At 40.8% G+C, this 14,935-nt stretch overlaps 1 protein-coding gene across 1 annotated transcript in view; it reads right to left on the bottom strand.

Moving 5' to 3' along the window:
* CTC1 (CST telomere replication complex component 1) overlaps positions 1–14,935 on the bottom strand; it is a 1,463,250-nt gene that overhangs the window by 1,090,592 nt on the left and 357,723 nt on the right. The window contains exon 7 of the mRNA XM_044070869.1: positions 8,098–8,226. Coding sequence (XP_043926804.1) covers positions 8,098–8,226 — 129 coding nt within the window. The remainder of the gene's footprint in view (positions 1–8,097; positions 8,227–14,935) is intronic.

The following is a 14,935-nucleotide window of genomic DNA, read 5'->3' as shown; positions in this document are numbered from 1 at the left end:
GTGAAGTCTAAAAGTGAACAAATGTCAGCCCGCCACTGCTATTCAACTGTGCTAGACAGCATACCTCATTACTCAACTGCAAATGATGAGTACCAGAGGTCTAGAATGAATTCAGTGTTTCACAGGCCAAGACACAAGCTTTCATGTTAGCCAACAGAGATGTATATAACTTGGACTCGGTGTGCCACCTTTGCAGTGAAGTCCAGCTCCATACTGGGTTCAGTTTGCCCATCAAACGGGTTGCCATTTGTGGAGACAGACATAGGCGGTCAGATAAACATTATAGCCATTCAAGACATCACTGGAATGTTGTGTCCCAGAAACATCACTATTATGCCAACTTTGCAATATCTTATCCACTAACAGTGTCACTTGTATTGGACTGTCAGTGTAACTGCTGAGCCCTTCAAAACAGACTTGCTTATTATAGCCTGCAATAGGTGTCTTAAGACACAGACACCCCTCCCCAAGCAGCTACTGCATGCACAAACTTTACCTTGGCAGCTCCATAAAGTACAGTTCTGTACACTTACCATAAATGTAGATGTTAGAGTGTATTCACTGTTGCAGTCATTACATTTGGGTAATCTGCTGGCAGATTGCCCTCAGTCGGACAGTATTCCAAAGTCTTGGGTCCTGCGTCGGTTGCTGTCTTCTCTTCCATGACGTCAGGTCGTCAGGGGTATAAAACATGCAGCCGATGCCATTTTCCTTAGTTTTTCTTGCCCCCGATGTCAGGTGCCCCTAAAAAGGTAGCAATATTATATATATTTATATATATACATGCATCAATATAAACTTTACCTTCATCTACAAGCAAATATACTACATAGGTTGTAGAAGATAGAGAAGGAAAGATAAACTGTAGAATGACAGGGGGATGGCGGGAGGGTAACCTGGACTGCAACAGTGAATACACTCGAACATCTACATTTATGGTAAGTGTACACAATTGTACTATGTTCTTCGTGTTTTACTGTTGCAGTCATTACATTTGGGTAGAATCCCAAAGCTATGGTTGGGAGGCTGCAGCTAAACAGCATTAGGTGAGGCTATAAGGCCCTGCAGCACTGCAGTGGCAAAGCCTGCCCTGGACTTAGAGTAGAGAGGCAAATGGTAATGCTCTGTAAAGGTGTGAACAGAGCTCCAAGTAGCAGCCTCAAGAATGTCCTTGGTTGGTACTCCTCTGAGAAAGGCTGCTGAAGTAGCTGCAGCTCTGGTGGAGTGAGATCTAATGCCCTTGGGCACCGATCTGCCATGGTGTAAGTAGCAGAAATGGATGCAATGGCTTATCCACTTTGAAATTGTCTGCTTTGAAATAGTTTTTCCTTCTGATCCTGCAGCATATGACACTAGTAATTGCTCAGTTTTTCTTAGAGCTTTAGTCCTGCTCAAGTAGAATCTTAGCTGTCTGTGTACGTCCAAGGAATGCAGAATTCTCTCCCCTTTGTTCTGCGGATTTGGATAAAAAGTTGGCAGATGAATTGTTTGGTTAAGGAGCCACACTGGAAACCACCTTAGGCATAAAAGTAGGATTTGTCCTCAGAGACACCCTGTCTAGGTAAAATATGACAAAAGGCTCTACAGCCATGACGGCCTGTAGCTCTGAAACTCTTCTTGTTGAAGTAATTGCTAGTAGCAGAGCTGTCTTCCATGATAAGAACTTTATATCAGCGGTAGCAGCAGGTTCAAATGGAGGCAGGGTGAGCTTTTCCAACACATAATTGAGGTCCCATGCAGGTAATGGTGATCTTCTAGGAGGCCTTAAATTTTTGGCTCCTCTAAGATACTGCTTTAGTAATGGATGAGAAACGATTGGTGGCTCTGTATTGTAATGAGCCAAAATGGCAGAGGCATGGATTTTGATTGATGCGAAAGATACGCCTTCGTCAAGCATCTCAATTACATATTGTAACATCAGAGGAATATGTGGTTCTGCTGCATCAGTTCCTTGTGCTTGATTCCAAGCACAGAATCTCTTCCATTTGTCAGCGTAAGATTTTCTAGTACTAGGCCTTCTGGCTTCCAAAATGACATCCATCACAGCTTTACTGAGTGATGTCGTTTGTATGATTACAGGATTAGCCATGCTGCCAGGTTCAGAGTCTGTAGTTGATTGTGCAGGATCCGATTGTTTTGCTGGGACAGTAGTTGTGGTTTTTGAGGCAAGGTCCAAGCTGAGTATTGAGGCAAGTTCCTTAGGATTGGGTACCAGTATTGGTGGGACCAGTCTGGGGCAATTAATATCATCTTTGGCTTCTCGTCTGACTTTTAGGAGGACCTTGGGTAGAAGAGGCAGAGAAGGAAAGGTGTAAACTGACAGGTTTTTCCAACTGAAGGATACGGCGTCCACTTTCCATGCTTGTTTGTGATAAGTCCTTGTGCAGAATCTTTTCAGTTGATAATTTTGAGGAGAGGCAAACAGATCTATGTCTGGGCTCCCCCATTTCTCTGTTATCATGCTGAAGACTTGTGGGTTTAGTTTCCACTCGTGAGGATCCATAAGGTTTCTGCTTAAATCATCTGCCAGAGTGTTTGGTTTTCCTGGCAGAAACTGAGCTTGAAGATGTATTTGGTAGGTCAAAGCTGTGTCCCACAGTGCCATGGCTAATCTGCAAAGGGGGTATGAGTGTGTGCCCCCTTGCTTGTTTATATACCACGACTGTGGTGTTGTCCGTCTTTATCAGTAGTTGTCCTAGATGAAGTAAGTCCTTGAAGACTGTTAGGGCATTTTGAACAGCTAGCATCTCTTTCTGGTTGATATGTAGATGTATTTGATTTGGTGCCCATATGCCCTGAATGAAGCTTCCTGCCATGTGGGCCCCCCCAGGCATAATCTGATGTGTCTGTTGTTAAGGTTTGGCTGGCAGGGGGTAGAGTGAAGGACCTTCCCATGTTTTGGTGACAGGCCTTTGCCCACCATAGAAACTCCTGTTGCAGGCAGGGAATGAGAGGAATCATTGTTTCCAGACCATGTGAATGTTGACTCCATAAACTTTTTAGGTACCATTGAAATTTCCTCATATGCAGTCTTGCACATGGAATTAGGAGGATGCAGGAAACCATGAAGCCCAGAGCCTGCAGAATTTGTCTTGCAGAAGACTGGGTTTTTGTTGCCATCAGTTTGAAGTAAGTAGTCAGTTGTCTTTGTTTGTCTGGCATGAAGTAAGCCATCTGGGCAGTTTTATTCAAGCTTGCACCCAGGATTATTATCTTTTGAGAGGGTACCAGTTGTGATTTATTTTCGTTTAGTGTGTACCCTAGGCATGTTAGAAGCCTTTTCACAAATGCCAGGTGTCATAGAAGAGTGTCCTTGTTCTCTGCTTGAATGAGACAGTCATCCAAGTAAGGATATATTTGAATACTTCTTTGTCTGCAAAATGCAATTACTGGTGCCAGGCACTTTATAAAGACCCTGGGCGCAGTAGATAAGCCAAAGGGCAGTGCAGAGAATTGGTAATGCATTAAGCCAGCCTTGAATCTGAGGTATCTTCTGCACGACTGTCTTATTGGGACATGCAGGTATGCCTCTTTTAGATCTAAAGTCACTAGCCAAGCCTTCTTGCCCAGCATGGGCAGAAGCTGCTGCAAAGTGAGCATTTTGAATTTTGGAATGTCCAGGTATGTGTTCAAAATCGATAAATCCAGTATTGGCCGCCAGGCCTTGTCCTTTCTGGGTACCAAGAACAGTCTTGAGTAAAAACCTTGTCCTTTTTCCTGCTCTGGTACTGTCTGAATGGCCCCCATATCCATGAGGGACGTAACCTGTTTCTGTGCCTCTGCCCATTGATTTTTTGGCAGATCTGGCCAACCATTTGTCACTGGCAGAGTGTGGAAATGGAATTTGTATCCCTGTGATACGATGTTTAGTACCCACTTGTCCTGGGTTATTAACTGCCAATTTTGAGCAAAAAGTGCTAATTTTCCCCCTACGGGTGCTTGGTGTAGGCAGAGGGAAGTCATTAGGATTGCATTCTGTAGGTTTGCGCTTTATCTCCTCCAGATTTGGAGGTGGATGCGCCCCATTGCTTTGCTTTGACCTGTATGAGTCGTGAGCCTGGTACCTGGAACCCTTAGGGCGTCTGCATTTTCCCCTTTGAGCTCTGTCTGACACAGGAAAGGACCAATTTTTTGTAGGCCAGTGTCTACTGAATCTTGGTGGCTGCACTTGTAAGAAGTCTTTAACAGTTTGCATAGACTTAGCTTTGTCTTCCATTTTTTTTAAAACCTCTTCTGCCTTAATACCAAACAGAGAATCATACTGTAAAGGTACATCTAGCAATTTAGCTTTAACATGATCAGGTAAATTTTGTTCCTTTAACCAGGCATGCCTCCTAATCACAGATCCAGTAACTACGGCTCTGCAGGAGGCCTCTAAAGAATAAAAACCACATTGCAAAGTATGCTTTCCATCTTGTTCAGCTGCATGCAATAATTCCTGCAATTCTTTATTTTCTGCACATTCTGAAATCAACATCATTTTCTGTTTCAGCAATCCCATAATATGTTGCTGGTATTTAAGCATATGAAATTGACAATTTAAGGCCCTGATTGCCAAAGTTGCAGATGTATAAACCTTTTTTCCCCATCTGTCCAGTGCCCTAGAATCTCTGTCAGAGGGGGTAGGGTTTTTTGCTGTTGAGACCTTAACTCCCTTTGGACCCTGTGAAATAGTTTCAGGATCAGCAGCAGGGTTTCTAAATAAAAATTTATGTGAGTTGGGGACTCTGTAATATCTGTCAGGCTTACTGGGAGCCGGTGGTAAGGAGTCAGGGTTCAAGCTTGACTCCGAAAACACATCATCCACAATGTCTAAAACAGGGGGAATGGCTAAAGGCTTGTGCTGAGGGAGAAGAAGGAAATCCCTGAGCCTCTTTTTTGATTCTGAGAAGTCTTGATTCTCCCAGTGAAAATGCTCCCTCAAAGTATACAAGGCTTCTTCAAATGAATAATCCTCAGGAGGAGATGCAGATGGAATAGACTCCTCAGCATCAGAATCCTCATAGGGAGGTATAGATAATTCCTGATCAGAAGAGGAATCAGAAGAAATAGAAAACTGATCTGAAAATTCATAATCAGTGTCTTGCCTAGGCCTCTTATCTGGAGGGAGATGGGTACCCCTGATCAAGGTAATAAGGTCTTCAGCCATTTTGATCATCTGTTTTTTAGGCATAGAGGCCTGTGCACGTGGCTCATGCATCAGTTTTTTAGGTTTAGAAGTTGCTTTTGTCTTTGGTTTTGCAGCTGTCGTCGGTTTGATGTACAAATGTTAAGGTCTGAATACACCCTCAGAAGCCGGTACCTGCTCAGCGGCTCCAGACCCATCCGAGGGAAATACATCCGTCGGTCCAATACCTTGAGCATCTTGCGGCATCTAGCACAAAACCGACAGCCAGGCACACTGTGATCAGGGCCTAGGCAAGGAATACAGTATAAATGGAAATCCTTTTGAGGTATTTGCTTCCCACAAGTAATACAATTATTAACTCACTCTGACATTGGTAAAAAGCAAGAAAAAAGTTTCCCCAATGGGGTACTGAGCTTTAGTGAAGACTTCAGTTCTGAAACTTAAACTCGAATATTTCAGTAGTCGGCCGACCGGCACTTGTGAAATGCTTCTGCTTCAGGCACTGCACAGCAAGAAAGACTAAAGAAAATGGTGTCAGCTGCATGTTTTATACCCCTTACAACCTGACATCATGGAAGAGAAGACAGCAACCGATGCAGGACCCAAGACTTTGAAATTCAGGCCGACTGAGGGCAACCTGCCAGCAGATTACCCAAATGTAACGACTGCAACAGTGAAACACGAAGAACATCTAGCTGATATACTACGTCTGCAATGAGGTTAACAGTCAGATTCACCCACAGAATCTTCAACATCAAAAATGCTAAAAGACATGGATCAATAATCATATACATACATTATGTATGTGTGCATTTGTGTGTATATGTTTATAATTGCTCCTTCCCCCACTTCCTGGCTGAAGCCAAATTGGCACCAAGTAGTGTCAGTGCCAGGCAAGGTTTATACTGAGTGTAGAAGCAACTCTAGAAGTGAGTGGAGAGATCAGAATAACAATGTGATGAGGTCAGAGATTACTTTGCCTGTAGTCCACAGTAGCATTAGTGTTTTGCATCACTGAGATTGCTGGTACAGCTTGTCACCACTGATACGTCACCAAACAGACCACATCACATAAACAACCCTAATATTACACCTCTCTAACTAGCGTCTCTCCTACAAACACTTAACTGTGGTATCTGCTGAAGTCTTATCTTCCACCCTACTCCCCCACCTACATCCTCCTTTCTCTATCCCTCTCTCTCCTCTCTCTCACAAATCTATTCAAAGTTAAAAGTGGTACCAATTTATTTGCGGATACAATAATGAAGAAATGAATGCTGGAATATAGTTTCCAACTGGTCATTCAATGTCTCATCCTTAAAAGTTTTGTATATAATTTCTTCTCTTGTATTTCTAACGTTCTGATACACTGAACTGGGCTGTGCCTGTCATTGGTCCACTGAGATTACTGCACTACTCTAGCAAACAACTTAAAAAAATACATATCTACATGCAAGCCAATAGACTAAGAGTGACAGAAGAGAAAACCTTTGTGCATTGTCCACAATAAAAGCCACCAAATCAGTGTGGTATTATCAACATCGAAACTGCCACATTTCAGCAGTTTACATAATCATAATGAAAATGATATCACAATATAATTGTATTTAGTGAGATGCTTACATATTTCTGTGTCCCAACATGCTAAGCAAATAATAAAACATTCATTCTCTAATAACCCACTTAATCTGAGGGTCACAGGGCAGCTGAAGCCTATTCCAGCACTCAAAAGGGTGTAAGGCAATGAAACTAGTCATGAGTAGGGTGACACACCCATTCCATGATGCACACACACACACACACAAATACAACGTGCACATCTTTTTTGCAATTTGGAAGATTGCCAATTTACAAACCTCACATCTTTGGATGTGATAAGTCACCAGAGCAAGCACCCAGTAAAAACATATCAACAAAGAATGGACATGTAGTCTAATGTAGACTCCACACAGAAGGCACTACAACTGAGAACAAAAAGAGAACCAATCACTGTGAGCAGTGGCAATTAGTACATCACTGAGCCACTCTAATAAAATACATAGGTTCACAGGCAATTACTAGGCTAACGGTCCTAGATAGTCTGTTTAAGCCTAGTCATGTTTTCACATTTGTAAATAACGGGATAAATTACCCAGGAGTACATACTTGTGTTTAGGTGGCAGTGCATTTACAAGCTACCTCTGTCCAATAAGGGCATGTGTACCAGTCCATGGCTAAGTTTCCGATCCTCCATCCACCGGTCCAGGTTGCAGTTGAATTGGGTCATGGATGAATGCTGCTTCACATGAATGAGAAGCCTGTTCCAGAGTAGGGACAGTCCCTGATATAATACCTATCTGTCCCTCCAACATGTTCTAGTTATATTGCAAATGAGGTTTACGTCCTTTGATCAGGTATTTCTAATGCTGTTAGTCTTGTGGACATTAGCACAGCCCATACATACAGTAGTTTTTCACTTGGACAGCATATTGAAGATCTGTTCACTAGTGATAGCCAGAGGAGTTATAGTTGAGGGCATCACTTGGGAGGGGTCAGGGACAGAAAGCAAGATGAAGCTGGAGTTAAATTTACAGGCTTGTAGGTTTGCTATATTCTCCAGCTCATTATACGTGGTTCCATTTACAATTCGACATACAGTTATGTATTACCTCTGAGGTTGCAAACATAGCTGAAGAAGGTCTTGTGGTTGTCCTTTGCCTGTGAAGTTACATTTAGCTTAAATTTGGCTTTGGAGAACTTGATAAGACTCCCGAATTGCTTATTTAGGTTGATAAGGAGTTTCTTGCTTTGCTGGCATTGCACGTCCTAGCTTTGGCCATGGTTTTCTTACTTTTGTTATAGAATTTGTTATTCGGATTATTCAATGCACAAGTTTAAAATCTGCGATCAATTAAAGCTCGTTAAAATGGTTTTCATATGCATTCAATGTATAAATGTTAAAAAAAAATGCAATAAACAAGATTCCATACCTCTAAAGAAGCTCCAGGCCGCAATCCACGTCCACCATTCAGCATTGGCTGGTAAGAAACACACAAACCAACTTTACCATCCAATTCATAAAGTCCAGCTTCAAGATTCAGTACCTTGGTGATTCTCCCCTAAGATAGAGATACATTACTTTTTTGCTGTTTCATGGTAAGTCTAAATATGCATTGGTCAAAACAAAACTGCAAATGCAATTTGTGGGATTACAGTACATTTGTTATACATGTGCAGTTAAAAGTGTGCAGAAAGTGGCATCAAATCTGGAAAAGAACAGTGCCACTTTAATAATAATGTATACACACACTGGGCATAAATGTGAGTTGATATAAAATATTCAAGGTAGCACTGCATTTAGGCTGTACAAGGTAGTCAGAAATGAATACGACACTAAAAACAAGTAATGTGAACAATGAAATCCAGATACAAAAGCACATTCTTATCGGCTACCACACACTTGAGTTTCAATTTATGTATCATGATGTATTGATTGGCAGCCTGGCTCTTTGATGTAAAAGGATAATGCCCTGATTATCACCAGCCAACTCAGGTCAACAGCAGTACGGGTATTGGAATAGCTGGGTGGGGAAGGGAGGAGTGAGTGCCTAGCACAGGTTTGTCAGACCTTGAGAGAGGGCATATGGATCCAGTTGGCTGCTTCCCTGCATGTAGGTCAAAGCTTGTAGACAATAAGGATGTAGCTGTTAACTAGGAATGGGGCTTGGCTTATCAAGCAAGTGAGGGAAGCATTCCTACACATGGTGAGGGCATGGTAGACTTTCATAGGGATGCAAGTGCTCATTTCAAACATAAGGGGAAGGATTAGAGACCAAGTCAGAAACCCTTTCAGTGTTCATGTCACCCAGTGCAAGCAACAACAAAAGAAACCTACATGACTGCCTGGAAGATGGCTCCCCTCTGATCAGGTCCCGGAGGAATAACGGACAGTCAGCAGTCAAGTTAAAAAAGTACATAGAAAAAAGCATTCATTAGTTGTCCTGGAAGAGTTCAATATTTTTTTTCTTATGCAATCCAGATATGTTCTAGTTAAATGGATTGCTTAAAACTGCACAATATGCTGCCGAGGCTGCCAATCTCAAACCCAGGTATTTGTGATATAATTTACTGAAAAGCATCCCATCAGATGCACTGCAGATTAAGCAACATATAAAATCAACTTCACCCTCTTCTCATGAGAAATGCTATACTTAAAAGAGCTCCAAATATTACATAACTAAATACAAAAGATAAGCTGTAGATCATCAATGTGGTTAACATACAAATCTGAATTCAAATTCAGATACTTATGTTGCTAGAAGAGTATCTTTTTCTAATATTTACTATTGTACAGAGTTTCTTCAATAACTTTATTGAAGAGGATTCCTATAGCAGTAAAATTTACTTCCAGACTTAACCCCAAGTAGTTTGCACACAATTCCAACAGGTAAACAACTAATACAGGGACCCTTGGCGGTATTAACTTAAAAGGCCTACCCTCAGTTTCTGGACTTTGCAGTGTTCTACAAGCACATGTGTAATTTACCAAACTGTAACTTCATACAAGTCCAGAGCTCAGTAATTAAAATATGCAGCAAAATTTTTACACCTCTATCAGAGTTTAATCGGGGAGTGTGTGAAAATTTGGCTGTACTTTTTATAACAAAAATCAGCACAACATATATGCTACACAAGTTTGCTTGGATACACGTAGGTCTTGTGTTTTTTTTTTCTATTTGTCTGTTCATCTGTCTTTGGTGTGTTCCAAAAAAATACCCAAGCTGCATTGTGCACACCCAGAGTCTGCAGCAGTTTAATTTTTCTGTTTCAGAAAAAAAAAGATTGAACATTGTGTAGAATGGCTAACAGACAAGTTAGGACCACTGCAAGCATGAACAATAAATTGGTTATCATAGCTTCCATTTTACTGTGGAGCACTATATACCATTTACTGCATTTTAACCCCTTCCTGCCGAGTCCTAACTTAGCTCTACACCCACAATTGATGCGACTCTACTTATTATAGCATCCAAGTACTATAGTCTGAGGGTCACTCACTCTAACTGTAGATTATATTTGCTTAATGGCAGATGGAGAACATAATCTTATCCAGTCACAATCTGGCCTAAAAGTGCATTCTGCATTCTATTTCCCCTCTCTCTGCCTTCCCCCAAACTCTTTCTCCACCAGTCTCTTTGAATACCTCTTAATCCTTCTGATCTGCAAACTTCCCCAAGAAGATGACACCCCCTGAATTCTGCTAGCTGCTGCTACTGCCCTTATAATTTATTCTCAGTTGTCTAATCGAGTTGAAATCAACATAATCAGATTATGACACAGCAGCAAAAAAAAAAGTCTACTCCCACAGCTGCTATTTACACTAGGGCTGCTATGGCCAAGGTGCAGTGCTTTGTATCCAGCTGCAATAGGCCTCAACTGCCAATCTGTAGCCCATTTATTCAGACTCCACTGCTGCACACAACTGTGAGTCATTAGTGAAACAGGTGACCCTGTTCTCTTGTCCTTTATACATATAAGGAAAACACAGTGATGAGTACTGGACCCAGGACCAACAATTGTCACTAATCATTTGCCTTATTCCTGACAATGTCCCTCATAATGCATCCTTTTGTATCCTACAATTCAACAATACAGCACTCTAATCCTTTAGCCATAATCCTACCCCCAACCCTCCTGTTTTCTTGGCATCTGTCTGTGCAAAGGCCTTGGAAACTTCTAAGAAGACCATATTTCATTTCAGCCAGCTAAAAATTGCCCGCAAAATTCTCGACCTATTATGCCCATCTTTAAGATCACTCCTCCAAAGGTACACACCCTCCACATGTCTTCAGTACAAAGAAAACATGTTTATCCATATGCTAAAAATCACAAACTTCTTGTGGCCAAATTATGAAAGAGAATTCCACTGACACTCAGGCAACTAGAAAACTACCAAGCCTTCAAAGCCTGACTAAGAAGTTTATTAACCAACACATGGCTAATCTACAAGATCCTCAAATACCAGATATGTCCCTTTCGCAGTTACACCAATGGAGAAGCCAACACCTAATCAGAAACTAAACACTAAAAATAAATGGCAATAAAGTAAAAACTGTCAGTTACATTACACAACACCTTCTAAGATTAGGGAATAAGCCTCCATTAGCATCCCAGTTCCTAGAAGGTTAATAAATTATAAGCTGGGCTCCTGAACCTATGGAACCTGCTATGAATGGATTTGGTCTTGCTCAGGTTGTTGCCTCGTCTAGCCACAAAGATCAGCATACTTTAAATGTTCCATATTTGATTTAGAGATGGAATCGGTCACCATGAGGTCTAGCTATTCCAAGTGCAAGCTGCTGACAAAAAACTTGTCCACTGTAGGAATTTTAGTCTTATCACTCCATACTTGCTCTGTCCTGACTTTTTCCAGCACATAGAGAAATATAGTCATCCAGTTAATATTCATGATATTACAGAGAGTGCCAAAAGGTTGAAGGATGGGAGCCATTTCCAGTGGTGTAAAAGGAGATGATATAACAACTTATATGTACAAGTTAGGAAGATCAAATTATAATTTATTTCTATTTTAATGAAACACAATGATTTTAAGCTTTGTATATCAAATACAGAATCTGAGTCTATTAACAACCAAATTATATAAGATAAAGGTTAAATGTTGGCTCTCAGTGACTATGATTTGGTATTTGATAAACAAAAAATAAGATGCCACTGTAAGAGAAAAGAAATGTTACTAAGGGATGAAAAGGTGTACAGGGAAGATACAGCCTACTCTGGTTTTCTAAAATCCAAGAGGAGTGATGACAATAATGTCACCAGTAAACGGAATCAAAGCATTAACTTTTAAAATTCTGATTGGCCACTTTACAAAGATTTTAACTGACGTCTCAAAGGAGCACCAAGAAGGTAAACAGATCAAAGGGCCAACACTGAATGCAAACTCGCCTCAATTCAAGTATCAAAAGACATCAAACAGAGGGCATTTGTCTATTTGAATTCCTTTTTCCTAAGCCATTCATTAAACACCTGATATTTGTAATAGATTACTTTTTTGTATTTTTATTAAATTTTGTTTCATATCATCTTTTCACAGCATGTAATTTTTATTCATTTTTAAATCAGAAATCAGTCTTTTATTTCTTCAACATATCTAACTCCTACAACTGTTTTCCCTTCTGCCTCCAAACATTTTAATTTTTTAAATATTGTTAAAATAAATATTTCATCAATCCATTAAATCTAATATTATTCTTCCTTCATTGTTTTCTAATTCTGTCATCTATTTCTTACCTCTCTCTCTCTCTCTCGCTGTTCTTGTTTTCACACAAGAGCAATGCCTGCTCATTTCCCCAGAAAGTGGAAATAATGTTACATATCAACTACGTATAGCATTTCTTCTCTTATACAACTGTCTTTGTGATTTTCTTATCTCACTTATTTCCCTTGTTTTAATGCTATATATAAATCTTAGCTGTTACTCTGATACCTACAAAACAAAAAATTCAAAGCCAAAACAGGCAATCTTACTACCTCTGAATATCTTTACTGCAGGGCCCCCACAAAGGTTGACTCTCAACCCTATTTTAGTCTCAGCAAATTGGTATAACTAAGGAAATAATTTTTTTTGGCTGTGATACAGAATTGGAATTGCCTAGACATAGTAAGGCCTTGCCAAGTTTAATTATGGTGGCCGCCAGAAAAAGCAATTACTAGAAAATGGAAATTAAAGTCTAAATCAGTGATTGTGAACCTTTGGACTCGTCGTGTCAAAATTTCAGAAAATGCTTATCTTGACTGTGCTGGCGTGTCACCCCCCCCCCCCCCCAACAAAAGAGAAACAATTCTTTACATATTCATTTATTTAAAAAAAAAAAAACAGTCCATCCACGTGTGCTGCTATGCATCAAAAAGTTAAAGAAAAATCAATGACTTACAATACAGAAAACAGTATGTGGACTGGTAACTGGGCTTAAAATAGTGCACCAAAAATTACCCTCCTTTTAATAGTAATGTTGAATTGAACTGAACAAATGTGCAACACATTGCATTTGATTTCATTAACATCAATTAATGATTTTTTGTTGTTGCTGAGTTTTAATAAATAAGTGCAGGGTCACATATTTCTGGTATTTTTGTTCAGTTTCTTTGGTAACTTGGGTGTTGATGAATGCTGGTTTGTCATCTTTGGCACACGTCATAGATTCGCCATCACTGGTCTAAACCAACTGTACTAGAAGTAGTGAATATAGTAACAGAGATAAAAGAACTGGAAATGAGATGTTTAGAAAATGGTAAGAGCAAATTCCATAGAAAAAAGGGAATTGTGGGAATAATACATGCAAAATAATTTTTTGGAGGTGGAATGAGGTTTAAGAGAAGTCAGGAACTGAAAGCGCTATGTAATGTTCGCTTGACAATAACTGTATAGAAGAGTAACCTATTGATCTCTGTGCAGTGACAGAGACCTGGTTCAAAGCTCCAGAGAGCACCCCTGCATTACCAGGCTATAATTCATACCACACCTTTCGGCCACCAAACCCGGACCGAAACACTAAAGGTGGAGGCGTGTCCATATTCATTAAGGATATCCACACCTCCAAGCTAGTTGCTCAGCATAATGCATCCGAGATTATCCAAGTACAACTAACTCTGGGCAAAACCACAATCCAGATTGTAGCTTGCTACAGACATCCCACCATGCTCCAGGATCCCCACTCCTCTTTTCTTGATACACTGGAAAATATTGCGGTACAACCCAACACTCTAATAATGGGTGATTTCAACTACCCTACAATTAACTGGGAAAACTACTCGTGTACCAACTCTTTTTCTCAACGTTTTCCGGAAATCATCAATTCCAGTGCTTTGGATCAACTTATCCGCACCCCCACCAGAGGCAGCAATATCCCGGTGTTCCACACCAGAGGTCAGCTCCTCGTTGGTCAGATCCGACCACAAGCTAATCACCGTAGACATCCACATCCCGCTCCCACCCCCCATTAGGAAAACAACCGTAAAAATATTCTCCAAAGCCAACTTCACGCTCCTTAAGACAGAAGTGGCAAACTTCATGACACCCATGCAGATGGACAATAGAGGTACGACTGCTGAATCCTACACAAATGCACTTTATAAGTACTTGCACAAGTGCATGGATCGTGCTATCCCTAACAGAACCAAGATGCTATCCTCCAAAAAAAGGAAGCCAATCTGGTGGTCTTCTGCCATAAACAAACTCTACAACAGAAGAAAGAAACTGTTGCAAAAGAGTGTAAAATCCCACGATTGGAGGAACTCCCTGGTCAGCCTCAGTAAGAAGCTGAGATCCCTCATAAAATCCTCCAAAGCTAGTTATGAAAATAAAATTGTCACTGATTCTAAAGATAACCACAAAGCATTCTATAGCTATGTCAAAAATCTCAATGGCAACACTCAGATCTGCTCCGAGTTACAGCACAATGACACTAAATATACACAACCATCTGATATTGCCAACATCCTGGCAGATAGGTTCAGTGCTAACTTTACCCCCCTCTCACCCCCTAAAGGGCCCATCTTTATACCGGAAGAATGCAAAGTTCCTGTAATCACAGCTGCACAGGTAAAAACTTCACTCTCCAAAGCCAAGAACACAGCATCCATGGGACCTGACAACATCCCAGGCTGCCTTCTACATGAACTACAGAATGAACTGGCACCCCACCTAAGTACCATGTTCAATCATAGCCTCACCTCAGGATTTGTGCCCACCGAATGGCGCACCGCAACAGTTATCCCACTCTACAAAAGGGGGGGCCACACCAGACC

The sequence above is a fragment of the Protopterus annectens genome, chromosome 4.part1 (genome assembly GCF_019279795.1).
Source record: "Protopterus annectens isolate FY-2018-M chromosome 4.part1, PAN1.0, whole genome shotgun sequence".
Taxonomy (NCBI): Eukaryota; Metazoa; Chordata; order Ceratodontiformes; family Protopteridae; genus Protopterus; species Protopterus annectens.
Note: the sequence above shows the minus strand (reverse complement) of the source record. Positions and strands in the feature narration are given on the sequence as shown.